General features: G+C 43.4%; 1 protein-coding gene across 2 annotated transcripts; it reads right to left on the bottom strand.

The window, feature by feature from the left end:
- Nucleotides 1–99: 99 nt before the first annotated feature.
- ZNF783 (zinc finger protein 783) lies at nt 100–17,460 on the bottom strand. 2 transcript variants are annotated; one of them, XM_077149022.1, is made up of 7 exons: nt 15,557–15,918; nt 13,878–14,279; nt 13,663–13,789; nt 13,383–13,511; nt 7,110–7,238; nt 5,865–5,975; nt 100–3,482 (listed from the first exon to the last, which is right to left on the bottom strand). In XM_077149022.1, exons 1-7 carry the CDS (start codon nt 15,662–15,664, stop codon nt 2,638–2,640), a joined length of 1,851 nt encoding a protein of 616 aa, XP_077005137.1. In that variant the 5' UTR covers nt 15,665–15,918; the 3' UTR covers nt 100–2,637. The 2 variants fall into 2 exon arrangements, with proteins under 2 accessions (XP_077005137.1, XP_077005148.1); XM_077149033.1 differs by lacking the exon at nt 15,557–15,918 and adding an exon at nt 17,247–17,460 and having other exon boundaries at nt 101–3,482.
- Between the last annotated feature and the right edge of the window lie 4,070 nt (nt 17,461–21,530).

Genomic DNA, 21,530 nt, shown 5'->3' with positions numbered 1-21,530 from the left:
GGAAAGCCCGCAGGCTGCAGCTCCGCCCCGCCCGGCGCCGGGCCCCCATTGGCCGGCCTGGAAAGCCCCGCCCCCGCAGCGTGCGCCCGGGCTTTGCCTGCAACCTGCAGGTGCGAGCGCCCGGCGCCAGTGCTAGCCTGCAGCCCTTGGCGGAGTAGCCTAGCCGCTTCGCCAGCTGTTGCTGCGCTGTAGAGCCACAAACCTTCAGAAACCAGATGATGTGCACGCACTCGTTTATTCCAACATATTTATTGAGCACCTAATACGGTAAGGGACCATCACTTCACAGTTTTTAAAAGCCTGTAGCGTCACAGCCCAACCCTTTCTTTATTTTAATAATGAGGAAGCTGAGGCCCAGAGCAGGGAGTGAGTCAGGGGCCAAACCAGAGCCAGATCCCAGCCTTCTAGGTCCTGGGCACTGCTCTGCTTCTGCTCCACGCTGTCTCCGCTAACGCATTCCAATAACAAAGAAAGGTTCTTTAAACACCTACTGAGCGGGAGGCGAACTCAAAAAATCTAGCCCAGAGACAAGCACAGTGAATGATACGGAATAAAAGAAAAATGAAGTGGTACTGCATCATTAATCATGGTTTGCGCTTCTTTTAGAGTACCTGTCTTTACACAGAACATTTGGCATTGGAAAAACAGGCCTAGGAACTGAACAAAATTCTTAGCACTAAGGTATCCCCAGATAAACTCCTGAGAGTAGCTCTTACTCAGGGTTAACCATGGGCTTTCATCATATCCTGTCTGAACAATTGCTGACAGCCCAGTTCTGACTTGTGGGGGTGCCAGAGCAGACAAATATCCACCCCAGAGAAAGTGGTATATTTTTTCCCCAACCCAGAGGGGCTTGGCTGAACTGTCACTGACTTGTATACACTCTCCCTTGCCCCAGAAGGTGATGTCATGTTTTTAATCATTTGCCCCCAACTCTGTGAGATGCCAGGGTCAGAAGAGGGCAACAGGAAGTAGCAAAGCCAGGGACACAGGAACTCAGAATCCAACCTCAACATTGGCCACTTACTTCTCAGTGCCAGACAAATAAGCACAACAAACTATCAAGACAGCTGTGGACCCAAATTCACTCGTTTCAAAATCACCCACACAGATGCCGGGTCTATAGGTAGTACCCAAGGTGGTGTGACTTAAGCCCCAAGGCATCCTCAAAATCTTGCCTAGAGACCTGTCACCATTGCTAGAACTTCTAAGATTTGAACCTCATTGCTTTGCTTAAGATTTTGTTCCATTAAAATGTAATGGGCTCCTAGAGGAGATAACCTAGTCGGCAAGTTTTACCTCACTCTGAATCCAGTAGAACCCTCCAATTCACTCCGGATAAATGCCCTTCCTGAGGGATTATGATGGGAGAAGGGAAGAGATCAACATGGAGGAAAAAGGGGGAACTGAACTTGAAAGGAAGAATAAAATCAGGTTTCACCTTTGTCCTAATGCCTCCAAATCTATTAATACCCTGATAACCCCAAGGTTAAGTACTGGGGTCATTGTCCCCCACGTCAGATGAGGAATGGTTAAAAGATTCACCTTAGTTTCATCCTAGCCTTAACTCTGCCACAGATTCCAAATTTCTCAAACTATCCAAAAGCAGGTGGCATCCTCCTCTTTTATATGATAATCCAGGCCTGGAGGTCCCAGAGACCAGGATGGCTAATCATCCTCACTCAGGTCTTCCTCTCAGGGAGAAGGCACTTCCTGAGCTCACTCTGCATCCCCTTACCAACCTCTCTTTTGGGATGTAGTCAATTGATGGTTTTGCATGTCCATTAACAGTAAGACATTGAGAGGAAGCTACTCTGGGCTTTGGGGTCCCTCTGGCAACTGATAACCAACCCAACTAAATAATGGAAATGAATATCCTTTGTGGGAAGGATTAGGAATAATGAAGCATCACTCTGAGCCAAGTGACAAACACAACTGGGAAGACACCTTGTTTCCAGGGTTGATGTTCTCCATCAGCACCCACAGGCTAATCTAGACTTATTTCTTCTTCTAGCTTTTCTATCCCTATACACAAAAGAGGTGGCAGAGAAACTCCTGTCCCTCCTCAGGAGCTCTTGGTCCCCTTTGCAACCATATACAGCACTTACAAAAGCATAGAAAGGCTCCATTAAGAGAAAAAAGCATTCAAAATAAAGTAGAAAAATCAAATTTCCAGTGTGTTTTCTTCAGGCTGTCTGTCCATGCTGCTGTTTCTCATGCTGATAGCAGACAGAAGACCTTTTGTATAAAATCAAAATCCTAGGCCTCCAATTACTTTACTGGCCCCATCATGGAAGGGCCACAATCTGTCCTTTTGACTGTCTATGGTACCTGCCAAAGACCCTACCAAAAATTGACATCCCTTAAACTTTAGAGATCCTTTATAAATCAGGAATGCATAAAGGGCAGTAAAAAGTGACAGACAAACTTAGAAAACAAGAAATTGGGGCCTCTGTCCTATACACTCCCTCACCAAGAGGGCTAATGTTTTCCATTTGAATGGAAAAAAACTCTCTCAAAACCAAGGAGAAGGCCCCACCAGTGGAAAGAAGGGAAGTGCTGTCACTCTAAATAGGCCCTGCCAGGGAAGTGCCCCAGGGGGGTCTGGAGAGTGCCTCTGGCAGGCTGTTGCCTGGCTCAACCCACCTCAGTTTGGCGGGGGCGGGGGCGGGGATGGGATGGGCTTCCCTGGTGGGCCATTGGGGCAGAACAGTGTGGGCCTGCCTGGCCTCGGGCATGAGTCTGCATGTGGACGGCCAAGTGGTGGTTACGGTTGAAGGCCCGGCCACACTGGGGGCAGCGGTAAGGCCGCTCACCAGTGTGGATGCGCTGGTGACGGAAGAGGTCCGAGGGCCGGCGGAAGGCCTTGCCACAGTAGGGACAGGAGGGCCAGCCCTGACTATTGCCTGTGTGCAGGCGCTGGTGCAGCAGTAGACTCTTGCGCTGCTGGAAGAAGCGCAGACACTCGCTGCAGTGGTATACCTTGGTGGTTGCTGGCCTCCGCCCCATGAAGGTACGGCCTGCCAGGGAGCGGTGGCCCTCAGGCTCCTCCGGAAGCCAGCGGATGACAGGGCCAGGCACAACCACCTCTCCTGGCTCCAGTGTGGAATGGGCTTCTCCCCACTCACTGGGTGAGCTGCCCTGGGCCTTCCTGTGATCCTCCTTCACATGGGTCCGCTGATGAATTGTCAAATTAATCTTCAAGCGGAAGCTCTGCCCACAGTCAGGGCACAGGAAGGTCCGCTCTCGACGGCGAGGGAGAACACGAGGCGGCTCCCCGACAGCCCCTGGTGAGCGCAGGTCCCCTGCCTGCACCCTTGGTACACCCACAGCATGAGGCTGACTGGTGCCCCCAGTTCTGTTCCTGGACCCTCTGGGGATTCTACCCTCAGTCAGGCTGGAGGGTTCCCCCAGGAAGAGCTGCTCGGGCATCATCTCATCCTCAGATTGTGCTTCTGTCTTGATGATCACACCACCACCACCTGGTGAAAGGAATCTATATTGATTTCCAAGTGTACTACACATGCTCCCCAACCTGGAACCCCTACCCCTGGTCCTTGCTTCAAGGCTCAGTCTCTAATCAGATGTGTACCCACTCCCATTCCTGCCTTCACTGAACTCTCCTCCAAGTGCTCACAGCACATAGTACGGGTCCTGCTCATAGGGCAGCAGCAAGAGACACTGCCTTATACTGAGATTAATTATGCTTGTTATCATGTGGCTGAAAGGCTCAGTTGGTCCATTCCTGGGGGCCAAGCAAAGGACATCAGAAGAGAGGAGACCCAAGATGCAAGACGAGGGACCAGGGAGCCTAAGAGGTCAAGGGTCAGACAAAGCAGTTGGTTACAAAAGCAGGTGAAGGGAAGGTGAGGAAAAAGATGAGTGGGAGAATGAAGGGAAGACTAAAACAGAGACAGACACTAGCAAAGGGATCCTGGACAATGAGATACACTGGCCATGGTAGAGGTTTTTGAAGGTCTCCCATCCTTAAGAGTTCTGATGACAGAATTGATGCAGATGTTCTAATAAATGATCATGATGATGAATATACAATTATGTGATGATAGTGTGAGTTATTGATTATATAACAAGAACGGAATGATCATATGATAAGAATGTTTATGTTTGTATGTGGTTATGTATTATAAATAAAAAATAAATAAAAAAAAAAGATTTCTGATGACATCACTCATGATCTATGAATAACTATGAGTTCTATAGGCCCAGGGCTGGCTCCAAACTGGGTAAGAGGCCCTAAGGGTTTATCTTACAGTCCAGGGCCTGGAAATTATAAATGATTTACCCACAGTCAAATTTATTCATCCACTTAACAAATATGCATTGAACATCCACTGTACACCAGTCCCTAGTCTCTGGTGATAGGCAGGAGGTACCTAGGACCTGATTCTTGACTAGTGGGGACTTACAGAGGGGTGTCCAATGGAGCAACATCTGCAGTTTCTCATTGTGGGATTCACTTTACTGTGAGGACAGATGGAGAGAAAGGAACTGCCAGTACAGAGCAGTGAAAAGGAGGGGCTGGTCCCAGTGAAGAACCTACTTCTGAGACCAGAGGACTCAGCAGACAGCTATCAGGGTCCCTAAACTAGGAAGGAAAATTCGTGGCCATGGACCCCTATTTGGAACTCTGTGCATTCTTTCAAATCATAGTGCTGTTCACCTCTGGTCTTCTCCTGGAAGATTTTTCCCAACCACTCTCTTCTCTGATCTCCCACAGCATCTAGCAGCCAAAGCTGCTCTAAAGCTTACAAATGAACCTCACCTTCTGCACATTTAAAACAAAAACTTTAGCCCTGCACAAGCAATTTCCAAGTTCCATGACTACAGTAATTTATAATCTTGTGAAGCATGAATTCAACATGCTGGGAGTCTGCTGTGGAGGAGTGTGATCCTTAACTGGTGAACCTACACAGAGCAGTATCTTAATTATAAGACCTTATTGGGTCTCTGCTCATTGAAGCTTACCTGGCAATATTCATTAATAAACTCATGATAAGAACTTTATTTCTATGTTAGAAATGGCCCAACTAGTTTTAAATTTAGTCCTATAGCTATAGAATATTAGGAATCTTTAGGAACCACCTAAATTTGGGGTGAAACTTCATTACATTTTAATGGACTAAATTCATTAAAGAATTAATAGTTCTCTTGAATTTAGGGATTAATGAAGGTCTCAGGCCCTATGTTTTGTGAAGGCTAAGGCTCCTAGATCTCTGCATTTTAATCTCATGTCCAGCATTGTTTCCTACCACCCAATAAACCCAAAGTGCACCTAAATTTCATTTCTGCCTCTCCTCTAATGCAGTTACCAATGGAACTGGAGGACAGCTGTATGCATCTCTTTCTATCATGGCAGAAAATTTTCCTAATGCCAGAATGAGCAATAATTGCTTCATTTTTTCCTGTTCATCAGGATGTAAGCCTGATGCATACTCTAGTGGAGAGGGCCTGAATTCAAATCCCATACTAAATGTAAGACATTGGAGACTGTGAAACTGGGCCACTCATAGAGCTGCTGTAAGGCCAAAACAAGATAATATGAATGGTCATTCTATGATCAGACCACAAAGTTGGTGGAGTGCAGTTTGTTTTCAAGAAGCACTTTCCCAGCCATGCCAGAGAGTCATGGGTAAAAGACAAGACTGTAAACAGCTCTGGGTCCCCAGAGTCCCTAGAGAAATAATACCTAAGTAGTGGGGTAGGGGCAACCCTCAAAGAGATGCCCATCACTGGTTGTGGGACTAGTGAAGCTGTGGGACACCCCTCCCCCTCCCCCATTCCAAAAGGGATTCCTGTAGTCTTTTGTGACTCTGCTAGGTCACAGGTCTCCTCTCTGCACTCACCTGGTTCCACGTCAGGCAAGATTTCCCTGGGAGGGGAGGTTGGTAACTCGCCATCTGAAGATTCTTCTTCCTGTTTAATTGAGGGCAAAACATTGGTGCTGGTTGGAGGCCCTGTGTGAGAAAGAATCCTGTTAGGGCCTTCCTTGACATTGGGTTTCTGAAAAGGTGGGACTGCCATCTCCCTATCAAGCCCTGGACATGCATGAGCACCTACCAGAAAAAGGGGTTCGCGGGGCTTTTGTCAGGAGGAATGCAGCTCCTAGTCAACAGCCTCAGCTTCAGAGGCGGGAACAATGAAGGCTATAATCCGTACTCACATGGACTAGTGCTAACAACTCATTCCTCAACACTGTCACCCAATGGGCCTCAAAAGGACAGAGGGTTTGGTGAGGCTGGGGCCAAAGTCTGATGATGGGGCCAGGAACTGCCTTCCTATATGAAAATGTGACATCTCTCCTACTCCATGAGCAGAGCCCAAATGTACACACTGCCTGGGGAAGGAGGTAAAGACAAAAGGGAGAAAGTATCACCCCCCAACCTTAGGGAGTTTACAAAAATGGAGCAGATACATAAAAATAACCGGAGAGAAAGCAACACACACAGACCGAAAAGTCAGATGAGCAGAAAGGAGAAAGAATGGGGAAGCAGTAAAAGCCAAGCCAGCAAAGTCTTCAGATAGAAAACAAGGAAAACTCTTCAGATTATTTGCCAATCATTGCTGTGTATTCTCTGAGTTATATTCCATTTTTTGTGAAAAGATGGACAGGCATTGCCTTTAAATCAGAGCAGACAGAAAAGCAGAGTAAGTGGTGACTAAAGGCAGAGTGCCTTTTAGGGCTTCAGACAGAGGACATTTACTGCGGAATTGCAACAAGCTGGCACTGTGAAAAGTATATGACGTATAGCACTCCGTTTAATGTAACCTTCCTGAAGAACCTGAAGAGGCCTACTACCTGCCCTAGCGTACTCCTCCATTCACTCCAGCCAGACTGGTATATCCAGCCCCTAAACATGCCTTTACTCAGGCCATTTTCTCAGACTGAAAATGCTCTTGACTTCTTCTTTTAAGGCCTGTCTTGGGGATCTCCTTTCCAGGAAGCCTGTCCAATTTAGCCCAGCCCAGTTGCCACCCATGTCTACCACTTCCGAGCTTCTAGAGCACTTCCTCTCAGCACTGCTTGTTTAGTAACCATGTACTGCCTTGTGACACCATTTATACTGCAGCCTTGGACTGTCCTCACTCACCGATGCTTGGCCCACGTGGGGTTACTCTGGCTTCTGAGTCTTGCGAGTGATCAGAAGCCTGCCATTCTTTTGGCTCCTCCTGGGCAGGGCTGATTGGGCTGGGGACATGCTCTGGATATGGAGGAAGGCCTGGAAATGCAAATCAGGGACACTGAGTACAACACAAAGATCTCCCAGGTGGCTGCAAGTTTTCTGGAGTCCCCAGCAGATTCTTTATCTGGTGAGGGATCCTCTGGGGAATGGCTCAGTGGAGAGCAGCAGGGATCCTGGGGTATTAGATAAAGAACAGGGTATTGTAATTAAATAAACTTGACAGATAATTGCATGACTAGATTCTGGTCTAAAGTCTCCATGAATATTGTACAACACAGTAATTTATTACTTAAGAGCACCAGACAGACAGGTCATAACAGGAGGGTAAAGAATCTGGCTTTTCAGAACTCTAGGCTCAGAATACTACAATGGTGATTCCCAATCCCAAGCTCTCAACCAGGCTAGCTGAATAAGGACCACCTAAGGAACACTCCTAAGATTCTGATCTGTAGTTCTGGGTGGGGCCCAGGATATATGCATTTTTAAAAAGTATCCTAGGGCAAAAGATAGGAACAAGTAATTCACAGACTAAGAAATTAAAATGGCCCTTAAATATATAAAAAGATACTCAACCACATTAATAAGAGAGGTGCCCTTAAGCTTACACTGAAGGACTGCTTTTTATCTATTAGATTAATAAATCTTACAAGTTTGAGCATGTTCTTTGTTGGCAGGGCTGTGGAGAAAGAGGCACTCTTAATGCTGATCAGAATGCAGAAAGATGTAAATCTATGAAAGGGAACATTACGTGTTCATTTACTTTTTTGACCCAGCAGTCCAACTTCTAGGAATCTATCCCAAAGTTAAACAGGCAAAAATATGAAATGACTTACGCATAAAGTATTCACTAGAGCTGTTTTTATATTAGCAATGTATTGGGAATGACCCAAATCGTCCATCAATGGGGACTGGTTAAATAAATATATGGTATACCGCACCAAGAAACACTCTGCATCCACAGAAAAGAAATGAGAAAGATCTCTATATTAAAGTGATTTCTTGGACACATTGTATAAGACAGGGACTGGGTATACAAATACATCCATGGGTTTACTTACATTTTCAAAAAGAAACATTGGAAGTATGAACAAAAAACAAGTGAAAATGTTATCTAGGGAGAGGAAACAAGGTTGGAAATGTGACTTCCCTGAATGAATCCTGTTAAATAGCTTTGACTTGTAAATATAAAATACCTTACATATTAAAAAAAGTTAAATCAAAGAGAAAAAAGAACAATCTCTAAAAAGTTAAAAGTAAACTGAAATAAATGAACTTAATTGTATATCAAGTTGGTGATATAAACACTACAGAAAATAAGCCCCAAGTGGACTATATTCAGGGGACAGAAAAGAGCTGCAGAAAAACTTAAATTCACAGACCATGCACCCCCACCACCACCAAAATAAAAAACAACTTAAATTCCTTTCGAAAGTCTTATTGTTAGTACTAATGTTGGCTTCTTTATTTTGAAATTTTAAGATATTTTAAGATACTGAAAATTTTGGATTGGCTTTAAAATAATATAAATAAGTAATTATGTTAATATAATTAGGAATTTAAGATTTCCATGTAAAACAAAGGTGATATAAAACTATAAAATCAAAGAAAGATAGCAGCATTATTCACAATTGCCCAGAGATAAAAGCAAGCCTAGTGTCCATCAACTGATAAATGGATAAATGAAATGTGATATATAAACACAATGGAATATTATTCAACCATAAAAAGGACTGAAGTCCTTTTACATGTGACAACACAGATGAAACCTTGAAGACATCATGTTGAGTGAAATAAGCTAGACACAAAAGGACAAATATTTGATCTCGCATATTTGAAACAATCAGAATAAGCAAACTGATAGAGTCAGAATCTAGAATATAGGTTACCAGGGGACAGGGTAGGGGTAGGGAATGAGAAGGTAAGGTTTGAAATGTACAGGGTTCCTCTTTGGAATGGTGGAAATGTTTAGGTAATGGATGGTGCTGGTAATAGCACAACACTGTGAAAGCAATTGACAGCACTGATGTATATATCTGAATATAATTAAAAGAGGAAATGTTAGGTTGTATATATGGTAACAGAATAAAAAATTTTTTAAATTCCATGGAAGTACCATAGACTTTAGTTAATAGTCCAGTTATAAAAATGTGCCACTATTAATTATAACAAATGTTCTACAACAATGCAAGTTGTTGTTGGTGGGGTGGTGTATGGGAATCCTGTATTTTATGCCTGACTGTTCTATTAACCCACAACCTCAGTAAGAAAAAAATTTTGTTTAATTTTATAAAATCAAAGAAAGATAAATTTGAATTGGAAATATCAGTATGAACTCATGATTTCTTTTTTCTAACATACATATTTTCTTTTTTTCTCTTCAATTTTTTTACTGAGATATAATCATCCAAAAGTGTACAATCAGTGGTTCACAGAATCATCATAAAGCTGTGCATTCATAATTACAATAGATTTTTTTTTTTTGCATGGACAGGCACCAGGACATAATTACAATAGATTTTTGAACATTTTCATTATTCCAAAACAATAAAAATAAAAATAAAAATCACCCAAAACATCCCATACCCCTCATTGTTTATTTTTGTTTATTTTTTTTCTTACTCATCTGTCCATACACTGGATTAAAGGAATGTCAGTCACAAGGTTTTCACATTCACACTTAAAAGCTCTACAGTTACTCAATCATCTTCAAGAATCAAGGATATTAGATTATAGTTCAAAGTTTCAAGTATTTCCCTCTAGCTACTCCAATATACCAAAAACTGAAAAGGGATATCTATATACTGCATAAGAATAACCTCCAGAAAGACCTTTCAATTCTATTTGAAATCTCAGCCAGTGAAACTTTATTTTGTTTCATTTATTTTCTGCTTTTGGTCAAGAAGGCTTTCTCACTCCCAAGATGTCTGGGCCAGGCTCATCCCTGGAAATCATGTCCCATGTTGGCAGGTAGATTTACACCTCTGGGAGTTATGTCCCACACAGAAGGGAGGGCAGTGAGTCTACCTGCAGAGTGGCTTCAGAGAGGCCACATCTGAACAACAAAAGAGGTTCTCTGGGGGTGACTCTTAGGCATAATTATAAGGAGGCTTAGCCTCTCCTTTGTAGGAATAAGTTTCAGAAGGGTAAGCCTAAAGATCGAGAGCCTATCCATCAAACTGACAGCCCCTAATACTAGCAAGGATATCAGGTTTTCCCCAGGTCAGGAAGTTTAATATTTCCACCTTTTCCCCCAGTCCCTCAAGGGGACGTCGCAAATACTTTTTAGTCTTCTGCCCAGATTACTCTGGGATATATCAGGGCATCACACCAATCTGAACAAACCAACAAGATCTCACTCCCTATTCATGGTTCCATGTAATTATAGTGTTCAGATAAGCTGACCATACAAGCTAAGTTAGATAGTGTGCTACCAAATAAACAACCTTTCATTTGGTCTCACACAGAAGTTGAAGTTTTAAAATAGTCAATATCATCTTTCACCCTTTAGTCTGATTTACCTTAGTCCTACCCAGACCAACCTCATTCATATCTCTAATTAAAGTCTGATCACTTTTTCAGTGTCTTTAACAGTTGCTATATGGAGTGATGCTGACTTTCATAGCTGCAGAACTCTAGCTCTGAGTCTCAGGTGTCACACAAATACCCGAAGTTCCATGGAATGAACAGATTATACACAAAGAGCTCAGCATCTCAGAATTTAGAAATAACAGTTACAATTCCGAAACAGATGTGACTGCTATAAGACCTTACAATTTAGGAACCGTTCCTTCACATGATAACCTACGCTCTCGAATTCATTTCTCATAGTTTGCACATTATAGTTAGTCCGTATTAGTGAGGCATTATAATATTTTTCTTTTTGTTTCTGGCTTATTTTCTTCAGCTTACTGTCCTCAAGGTTCATTCACCTAGTTGCATGCCTCATGTCTAACATACATATTTTCAGAGAAGGCCTAGAAGTAATACCAACAATTAGCATCTCTAGGCCCTAGCACTCATGCTGTGGTCCCTAAATACCATTTCTCATTGAAAGGAACCAGAACTCCTTGAAGGAATTTTGATTCCACCTCTAGGACAGGAATTACAGAAGATTTGAGTCTAGAATGCTTATGGTGTGTGAAAACCAATGCGCTCACTTCAAAATGATCTATTTGCTAACTTCCAGGGGCTCCTACTGGCTAATAATGAGACAGTTTAAACGTGAAAAATAATGGCTACAATGGACTGGGACATATAATATTCAACAATCTATGAATTCATAATAAAACTAAAAAAAAAAAAAAGTCAATGGTCACCTATGAGGCTGCTAAGCCACCAACTTACTCTGAAAATTGATAAAGAGAAAGATTTAAGCATCTATCCTGCTTTTTCTGTAGACCACATTTCAGTATAACAAGAGCTGTTAGGGAAATTATTTCTTATAAAAATACATCAGCTATTAAGTGCAGAAGTAATAACAAGTTTATGATTTTGCAAGCTTTAATGAAATAAAAAATCCAGGCAACAATCATCAATGGCTATTAATATCATTAGGTGAAAAGATGATAGGGAACTTTACAATAGAAGAGTAAGGCTGACAATACCGGAAACCACTGATCAGTTGTAGGGTTACAAAAAAAAAAGAGAGTCATATCTTTTGTGCCTCCTGACATAAGATAATATGGAGTACAGTACCACCTCTGACACAGGCTTACCAAAAAACTGAATCTGAATCTTAGTAAGCCTTTAGACTTAACCTACCAGTTTACAGAAAACAGAGCATATTAAATGACACCAAATCCAGAATGTGGGATTAACAAAGATATTAAGGTAAAGGACATTAAATTTTTCAATAAATGATATTTAGAAGGGAGAGGATCCATCCACCAATGAATAGAAAAACAAAATGTGGTAAATATCTATAAAGTAGAACATTCAGCTATAAGAAGAAATAAAGTAATGATTACAATGTGGATGACCCTCGGTAAAAGAAGTCAGACTCAAAAGGCCACATATTGTATGATTCTAGCATATGAAACGTCTACGACAGGCAAATCCAGAAATACATAAAGTAGATTAGTGGTTGCCAGGGGCTAAGAGGTGGGGGAGAGAGATATGAGGAATGACTGCTAATGGGTACTGGGTTTCTTTTCGGAGGGGAGAAAAAGTTCTAAAATTAGGCTGAGGTGATGGTGGCAAAACTCTGTAAAAAACTAAAAAACATTAAATTGTACTCTTTAAATGGGTGAATTGTATAGTCTGTAAATTATATCTCAAAAAGCTATTAAAAAGTTGGAGGGGATAGCTTTTTTAGACTAAATAAAAGAGACCTCCATATAAGCCAATGTAATATGTGGACTTAGATTTGTTAGAATCAGGATCCATGTAGAAAACATTTTTGAGACAATCAGAAAAAATGGAACACGGACTAGGTATTGGATGATATTCTGTGGAGTGATAATAGTTCATTGTCTATTCTCTCTACTTCCATGGATTTTAAATTTTTTATTAAAAAAAAAAAATGTTCTCCAGGAAATTCTGATATACAGTCAATGTTGGGAACCACTGTCCTAACCCACACGAGCTATGGGGACAAACTGTGCCCTGGCCTCTCCTTCCCAAGGGCCCATTTTCACAAAGGGAAGACAATGCATTAACAGGCCTTATAGCTAAGGTTGGAGTTGAGGAACAGGGATGCACAGAGGGGGCAGGGCAGCGGGGGGGGGGGGGGGCGGGGGTTAAGAACACAGGACTTCCTGAGGCAATGGATGGACATGGCTACAACTGGAGACACCAGAAGCTGGAGGCAAAGCTACTAACACTATTATAGCTACATCTGGTATACTATTGATAATAAGGTACCATTTACTATTAAATGCTCAGTCTATATGTGCCTTACACTTACCACCTCAGTTAATCCTCACAACAACCACGTGATGCAAGTGTTATTATCCTCTTTGTACAGATGTAGAAGCTATATAATTCTAAGGTCAAAGTTCTACTCACCCCTGTCTGGGTGACCTTAAACTGAGCATTCTGCACTTTGGGTTAAGAGCATATGCTTCCTTCCTGACCCAGGATTGTCTGGGGAGTTCCAAAAGACAAAAGGGAAGCCCAGAGAAAGCTGGGACCATGGTTTGGTTTGCTCCCACCATTTTCCCATCTTGCTCCCACACTTACCAGTACCCAGCTCCCTTGGAAGTGCTGCCTCTTTCTCATTCTCCTTCTCCTGTCCCCAGTGGTCTTTAGGACAAGGCTCCTCTCCCCTCTCTATCTGGGTGAGGATGTCAGGTTTGGAGATGGCATAATCTGCGTACAGAATGGGGAAAGAGAGCTAGGTTAGGACCTGACACCAGATACCCAGTTGCCCAAAGAAATGCAGAGATGTCCAAATCAAAGACACAGACTGCAGAACGCCAATCTGTGGACAGAGGCCAAATCCCTACCTATACAGCCTTACCTAGGGAGACCAGCATCTCATAGTTCCCCCTCATCACGTGCTTGTAGAGCTCCTTCTGCCAATTATCCAGCTTTCCCCACTCTGGCTCGGAAAAATACACAGCTACATCATCAAAGGTCACGGGCACCTGGAACCACAAGTGTCACACACACTCACACACATACTTACAGGCACGACCTCTCTGGCCCCCCACCCAAGGATGCCCAAAGGGTTACCTTGGGGACCTCCCCGTTGCTGCCTGGGGGCAGCCGCAGGATCCAGAAGTTCCTGTTTCGCAGCAGGTTCTCCATGTTCTCCAGCCGCCTCTGCAGCAGCCCGTACTCCTGCAGCAGGGTCCCTAGGACAGCCCACTTGCCCTCCAGCTGGTTCCCAAACTCCAAGGTCGTCTTCTCGCAGTCAGCCAGCTTCTTCTCAGCTGTCCCTGTTCGTCCCTCCAGAGTCAGCAAGCGGGTTAGGCAGGAATCCACCTTCTTTTCCAAGGCCTGAATGGCAGCCACCACAGTCCACAGTGTGATCTCTGTGGAGTACAGGTACGAGTTCTTCTCAGAAGCCAGCTGAGATGAGGGAGAAGGCGTCAAAGGCCTTTGGTCTTCTGTTTGTTTGTCCCTCTCTGCAGCCTGTTCACAAGCAGAGAAAAGAGAGATGATATCTGAATTATACATCAAAATTTCCACCTCACAAAGAAACCTCAGAATGGTACCTGCCCCGATTAAGTCAGTCAGGTAGCAGTGTGGGGGACAGACAGTGAAGTTGGGATGGCAGTTAGGAGCCTCAGTGAGAAGAGATACTGGCTGGACCAAGGTATCAGCAAGTGGGGAAAACAAAGGAAAAATACGGTCAATGAGAGCAAGTGCATGCAGTATCAAAGAAATGACTTTCATTCTTTGATCTTAGTTCCCTCTTGTGAAGATGACAGAACAGAGTAACACATGGTGGCTTTATAGCACTGCAGCTAAGAATTTGAGTTGTGAATTCAGACAGCGCGGGTGCAACTCACAACTCTGCCACTCGCGGGCTGGTTGACTTTGCGCAAGAGTTTGTTTCTAATTTTTGGGGGGTGCATGGTCCAGGAATCGAACCCGTGTCTCCCACATGAAAGATGAGCAATATACCACTGAACCACTCGTGCACCCTGTTTCTTTGTTTTTTAACATCTTTTAACTACACTTCCATATCTAGAAAATGGAGATAATAGTAGCTACATCAACAGGAGTGTAAAAATTAAAAAGATAATCCTTGTAAAAACACTCAATGTGAGCTCTACTGTTGATATAGCTAAGATGATAATGCTGATAATATTGACAATGGTGATGGTTCTAGCTCAGGGCTGCGGATGAAATGGTTTATAGGGCTTTTCTTTCTCCATCTTTTTCATTCCGTTGTTCTCCAGAGCCCCCCTCCTTTGCATTAGCACTTCCCCCACAAACATGCATGCCTGGCTCTCTCTCATCTTTATGGCGCCAGATCAAACACTGCCTTTTAGAGACCTTGATGACTGACACAGCTAAAGTAGGCATCCTGATAGTCACAGCCTGCTGTTTCCTCTTTTCATTGTTGTTTTATTGCTGTTTATCATCATGGAGAACATAAGCTCCACGAGGTTATCTTTTATTGGTAGTTATATTCCCATCTTTGAAAAGTGCCTCATTCATTGCAGATGCTCAGTAAACATTTATGGAATAAATGGAAGACTAAACAATTAATACATTAATTCAATAACAATTCTGGACAACTATCACAGCAAAGGTAAAATGGGATACAGAAAAAAATCAGATGTGGTCTGAAACAGCCATAATAAACAAAAGGATGAAAAGACATGCTAACAAGAGTCAATATCATTATACAGATATTTCGTTTTAGTTTCTGGTGTATTGGAATAGCTAGAGGGAAAGACCTGAAATTGTTGAACTGTGGTCCAGTAGCCTTGATCTTTGAAAATGACTGTATAATGGTATGGCTTTTGGCCTGTGACCATGTGACTGTAAAGGCCTGTGACTGACATTCCCTTTGCCTGCTGTATGGGTAGAAGAGTAATAAAATAAAGATAAAAAGTATATATAATGGGGGGAAGGGTAAGGAATATGGGATGTTTGGGGTGTCCTTTTTATTTTTATTTCTTTATTTGCAGTAATGCAAATGTCCTAAAATTGATAATGGTGTTGAATACACAAATATATGATGATGCTGTGAGCCACTGATTATATACTTTGGATGGTTTATATGATGTGTGAATATATCTCAATAAAATTGCATTTAAAAAATAATACAAGGTGGGCCACGCTGGCTCAGCAGGCAGAGTTCCTGCCTGCCCACGCTGAAGGCTCGAGTTCGATTTCGGGTGCCTGCCCATGCAAAATAATAATAATAATAATAATACAGTACAGCTGGGGGAAAAAAAAAAGGAGTCCACAGCAAATCTGTCCTGTTTGGTAAAGTTTCTTAGGCTCTCAGGTGCAACAAGAGGGAAAAGGAGCAAGGTAGCCTGGAGGTCGGAAAAAAGTGGGGAGTAGGCTAGCTGGAGCTGCTGATGTTAGCAGTTCAGTGACAGAAAGGCCATTCTTCTCCAGGGAATGGAACCATAAACACATAGAACCCCCAACCACCTTAGTCTCTCTTGCACTCAGGGAACCCAAAAAAGAATACACACCAAACTCACTGATTAAAAGACAGGAGAGAGGATGTTCTCCTAAAAAAAGCAATAGAAAACTCACGATTTCAAAAACTTCGAGATGTATTAATAACAATAGCAGATACGTTTACTGAGCTTTCTACAAGTGTGCCAAAAAAAGACCTTTTCTCTGAATTCAACGTATTGCACATTATCAAGCCAACATTCTAAAATCTAAGCTAGCCTTCAAAAATGGGAAAGAAGGAAAATAAAAAATAAAAAATAAACTATAATTCCACTAGTGGACATTCATTTTCTCCTTACCTAAAAACAGAATATTAAGTATTAGAGTGGTCTAATTCAAAAGTCCTGGCCTGTTTGCCAGGCTCTGACAGTGACTGAACGTGTGACCTTGGACCAGTCCCTTCCTTGAGGGCCTCAGCTCTTTGGCTATTATAGGGAGTTGGCGACCCCTGCTCTCCGCCTTCCGGACCCTTGAGCGGCTCACATGTAACAATGGATGGGGTAAAAAATGAATAAAATAAAACAACAAAAAAAACAGGTACTCTGTTCAAATGCAAGGTATTATAATCGCCTTTAAGCATTATCATAAAGCCCGGCTTGGCAGGGCCTTGAAAGGCTACCAGGTCGTCCGGTCCCCTGGCGTCCGTGCACCGGCCGGCTGCAGCCCCGCCCGGTCGGGCCTGGAATTTGGGCCGCCCAGTCGGTCAGCCTGGAAGACCCACCCGGACGCCAAGACGCGGGCAGACAGCAGAACCAGGGAGCACGACGCGGGCCCAGCGCGGGGACAGGAAATGAACGAGAGGTGGCGAACGAGAAGGACGTGCTGAAGTGAGCCGCTCGCGCACCGGGCCAGACTCCGGAGACCCTGGCGTTGGCCCACGCGGCTGCGGCGGCCGGGGCCGCGGGCGTCCGAGTCCATCTCTGCGTCCGCGCGGGCCCGGGAAGCGCTTACCAGAGCCGGCGCCGCTTCGGCCATGGCTGCTCGCCGTCCCCTCACTCCGGCTGCTTTCGCTCAGGAACCGGGCCTGTCTGGCCTGGCTCGACTCGGCGGCGACGGCGGAGGCGGAACGGGAGCCGCCCAGCCTCGGGACCTCCTGCCGGGCGGCCGCGAACTGCGTCCCAAGCCACGTGCCCCGCTGGCCCTTTAAAAAAGATCTGCGCTCGGAGGCCGGGCCGAAGGGCGTGCACAGCGCCCCCTACAGCCCGTAGGACCGCACCCCCGCGGCCTGCTCGCGGCCCGCACCGCTCCGCCCGCGCGTCCGCGGCCTTGCGATTCCCGCCGGCTCTCCGCCTGCTCGCGGGCGCCCCTGGCACCCGCGCAACCGAACCAAGTGCAGCGGCCCTCCTCGCCTTCTGCCCTCCTACCCAAGTGGTCGTTGGGAGTCACTGGTAAAAAGGAACGGGCGTCCCACCCTCTGCGAGATAGAGTCGACGGCAGGAGTGGACGCGCCTCAGGCTACTTCCGTAGGGCTGTGGGTCGGGCGGTTTTGACCCAGGACGCAAGCACTTTTCAGTCGCGGTGAAAAGGTCTTTTCGTTCACAAACATCTCTTCAGGTCCTGGGACTGAAGGACATGCCAGCGTCCCACGCGTGGAAATTCTGTGAAGTAGCTAGTAAAGTAAATGTACATGAAATTTCGAAATTTAGAGAATAAAAACCTTTATGGGGGAAGATGGGCAGTCATTGCCAGATAATCTCAAGTATATTTAGACTTACATCCTTAGCACCTTCAACAGATCCAAAAAACTTTTACTAAGTTTGGTAAAAGAAAGTGTGCTCAGAGAAACCCGGGGTAAAATAGATGAACGTTTTAAAATGAATTTTTCAGTTTTCCAGAATAAAGGATCTTAAACACTTTGGGAAAATCTTGGGTCTCCTTCTCCCCTGGGGTCTCCTTTCTGGGGAGCCCTGTTTAGCTTTGGCTCACCGCTGGACTAGCACCGAGAGAAAATCCTTAATGATTCACCCGTGAGGCATCTTGAATAAGTCACTCAATCTTGGATCTATTTTCCTCATTTGTAACCCAGGAGCCTTGCTTGAGAAAACCAGAATTAACCACTAGATATAAAGTGTGCAATATGCAACTGAAGTTTTATTTTCCGTCTTTTCTGCATTTTTCCATTCATCTGTAGCCTTTGTCCGCTAAGCCAGCAAACTTCCCAATAGAAATTACTCTGCAGGATTGTTTTCTTTCTTTGTATATGTGTGAGTGTGTCTGGGTTTTTTGTTTTTGTAGAGAGAATTATGTGCCCAGCTATTTGATCCAAGGAAAGTATGGTCACATGACATGATAAATATATTTAAAAATCCATACTCTCTCCAAGTAGGGTGCACCCTTAGAATTTGGGGCAAGGTTAGGAAGCATTACATTAGCAAATCAGTGTATTGCATTGCTCATTGTGGAAATCCTTGCTGAAGTAACCCAACATTAAGAGACAATTTGCCTAAGTGTGTTGAAGACATTTACATTTAGAGCATACCCTTAGTCCAATGTATTAAGGACAATAAAATACTGACTGGTAAGGTGTGATCTTATAAAATAAGAGTTAAGATCCAATGCAGAGAGAGTCTGGAAAATGGATTGGAATGGAAGAAAATGTTAGTATTTATCAAGGTCTGTTTAGGAAAGATTGCTATAATTTTGACAGCTAGTCTTAATTTTTTTTTTTAAGTTCTCCAAATCAGTAATACTCAAACTTTAGTGTGCATAATGACCACCTGGAGTGCTGATTGAAATATAGATTGCCACGCCCTAGTCTGTTTCTAGGAACTGAACCGGGAGAGTACGGGAGTGATGAAAATTCATTTCTAACTAGTTCCTAGGTGATGAGACTATTGGTCTGGGGATCACACTTTTAGAAACACTGCCCCATTTATCAGGCTCCCACAGCTATCTCCCATCCTCTAATTTTATAAATATGTTTTAAAAATTACACCATTATGTGGTTTCCTGAACACCATAATGTGGTTTCCTGGGTGTCAGTTCAGGTGCATGAAAATTACCTGCATCCTTAAATTATAATGTCTCTTGTGAGTTTGCCTTTTTTTTTTTTTTTTAAATCAGATCTCCAAGCCAAATACTTTCAGGTAAACTGACAACATCAGATTTCTAAGTCGAGGCCCAGACCCCGGAATAATACAAATGACTCCACTACAGTGCAGATCACTCAGAAACAGCCAATCACCAGCCTCTGCTGCAGAAAGTAGAATTGTTAGAAGTAGAAAGCCACCAAATAACATCTAGGGTCACTCAGAGTAGGGTCAAGATATTCAAGTGCTATTACCGCCTATTACAGTGTCCTCAGCCAAGAGGTAAGAACAGCTCAAGAGAGAGAAGTCCTATGGCCTCCCTCACCCTACAACCCAGGCACTAGGTAGTGGACCCTGATAGAACTATAATGACCTTAGGAGGGGAAGTATTAGCAGAGAGAGACCAAAAGTAGAACCAAATTGCCCTTCCTCCATGGGGCCTTCTCTATTTCAGATAACACCAAGCTCCCATAATACTTGTTCATTCAACAAATATTTGGTTAGCACTTATGTACCACTGTGCTCTGCATTGCAAAGCTGGATATGATTAAGGCGTGGCCACTGACTTCAAAAAGTTTCACATCCTGTTGACTCTACCTTGGAAATCTTGTCCATCTCTTGTATACTACTTCCACTATAAGTGCTCAGTACCTCATTGGTTGTCGATTCGCTCAAAAACCTTCTAACTTAACCCTGCTACCCCCTCCCCCTGAAAAATAGCATTATGTAATGCTTACTAAATTAACATTCCCCAAACACAGCTAGAATCAGTTCTTGTTTGCTCAAAATTCTTTCATTACCAATGAAATAATATCCAAACTCCTGGGCAGTGCAACAGTGGCTCAGTGGCAGAATTCTCACCTGCCATGCGGGAGACCCGGGTTCGATTTCCGGTTCCTGCCCATCCAAAAAAAAAAAAAATCCAAACTCCTCAGTCTGATCCCCTACTAACTTTCCAACCCTGGGTCTTCCACTGCTCCCCTCCTTATCCCACCTTCTCAGCCAAACTGAGTGAATTGCTGTCTACCTGTATACATCTCATCATTTCTATGTTAGTCATGTCACCACCATTTAGAATGTCCTTTTTTCCATCCTTAAAGGTCCAGTTCAAGTCACCTCTCATAAAGCCTTCCCCAATGTCTCCAAGTTTTTCTCTGAATTTTTATAGTCATTTAGCCTCACTTAAAAATTCCTACCCCATATTCGATTCCCTTAATAGCCTGTAAGACCAAGATCTGCTTTCTCCTTGCATCTTCCCCTCTGAACTTCGCACTTGGTGTGTACTCAAGATATTTGTGGGTGAGCAAATTGTTAAGGCAGAAAGGAAATGTTGTGCAATTACAGGAGGAAAACTGATTTTGACAGAACATAAAATCAATTAGAACAAAGATCTTTGTTTTGTTCACTAATATCCCATGTTTAAAAAAAGCCTAGCACATAATAGGTGCTCAGTATATATTTGTTGAATGAAAGAAATGGATGAGGGAAGCTTTCATAAAAGGGGCTTATAAACTGAACAGTGAAAAATAGAAGTAGGTTAAGCAGAGAAAGGTATTCTTGAGAAAGCATGAGCAGAAATGAAGAGGCAGACAGCATGGCTTGTTCACTAAGTAACAAGAAGCTTAATGTGGCAGCAGCAAAGAGAATTTGGAGATAAAAAGGTGAAGAAACTCAGGGTGAGTTTGGTTGCTAGTCTTTTTGAGTTCTACTCACAAAAAAACCTGTGCTATGTTCTGTAGCCAGTTGATGCCAATGCAAGTTTTTTGAGAAAGCCCATGCTTTTTTTGTGTTCTAGGACAGTAACTGGTAAGAAAACACATGTGATTAGGATAAGGGAGACCAACTAGGTTGAGTAGTTAAAATGAGTGACAATTAGGTCTTTTAACTGTGAGAATAGGATAGAGTCACTATTAGGCATTTACTTTTTTCCTATGTGTTAATTTACATCTAACCTGACCATCCCTGACCTGCAGTCAGTTTCACTTCGTTTTCTAAGCAGAACAAGCTTTTAATAAAGGACAGTTAAAGCAGGCAATGAGTCTTTTTTTGTATCATTAAAAGTGTTTTTATGTGCATAAAATCACCTGGATGTCTTGTTAAAATGCAGATTCTGACTCATTGAGTCTGCGATAGAGCCTCAATGTGCACTTCTAACAAGCTTGCAGGCAACTCCGATGCTAGTGATGCAGACACTTTGAGCAACAAG

The sequence above is a fragment of the Tamandua tetradactyla genome, chromosome 1, assembly GCF_023851605.1.
Source record: "Tamandua tetradactyla isolate mTamTet1 chromosome 1, mTamTet1.pri, whole genome shotgun sequence".
Taxonomy (NCBI): Eukaryota; Metazoa; Chordata; class Mammalia; order Pilosa; family Myrmecophagidae; genus Tamandua; species Tamandua tetradactyla.
Note: the sequence above shows the minus strand (reverse complement) of the source record. Positions and strands in the feature narration are given on the sequence as shown.

Excerpts from the sequence above, each read along its gene's own strand:
- ZNF783 (XM_077149022.1), bottom strand. The coding sequence starts at position 15,664 with ATGTCAGTCACAGGCCTTTACAGTCACATGGTCACAGGCCAAAAGCCA. Across the intron at positions 5,976-7,109 it reads CCCACGTGGGCCAAGCATCG|GGCCTCCAACCAGCACCAAT; the intron begins GTGAGTGAGGAC and ends TTTCTCACACAG. Across the intron at positions 3,483-5,864 it reads CTTGCCTGACGTGGAACCAG|GTGGTGGTGGTGTGATCATC; the intron begins GTGAGTGCAGAG and ends TCCTTTCACCAG.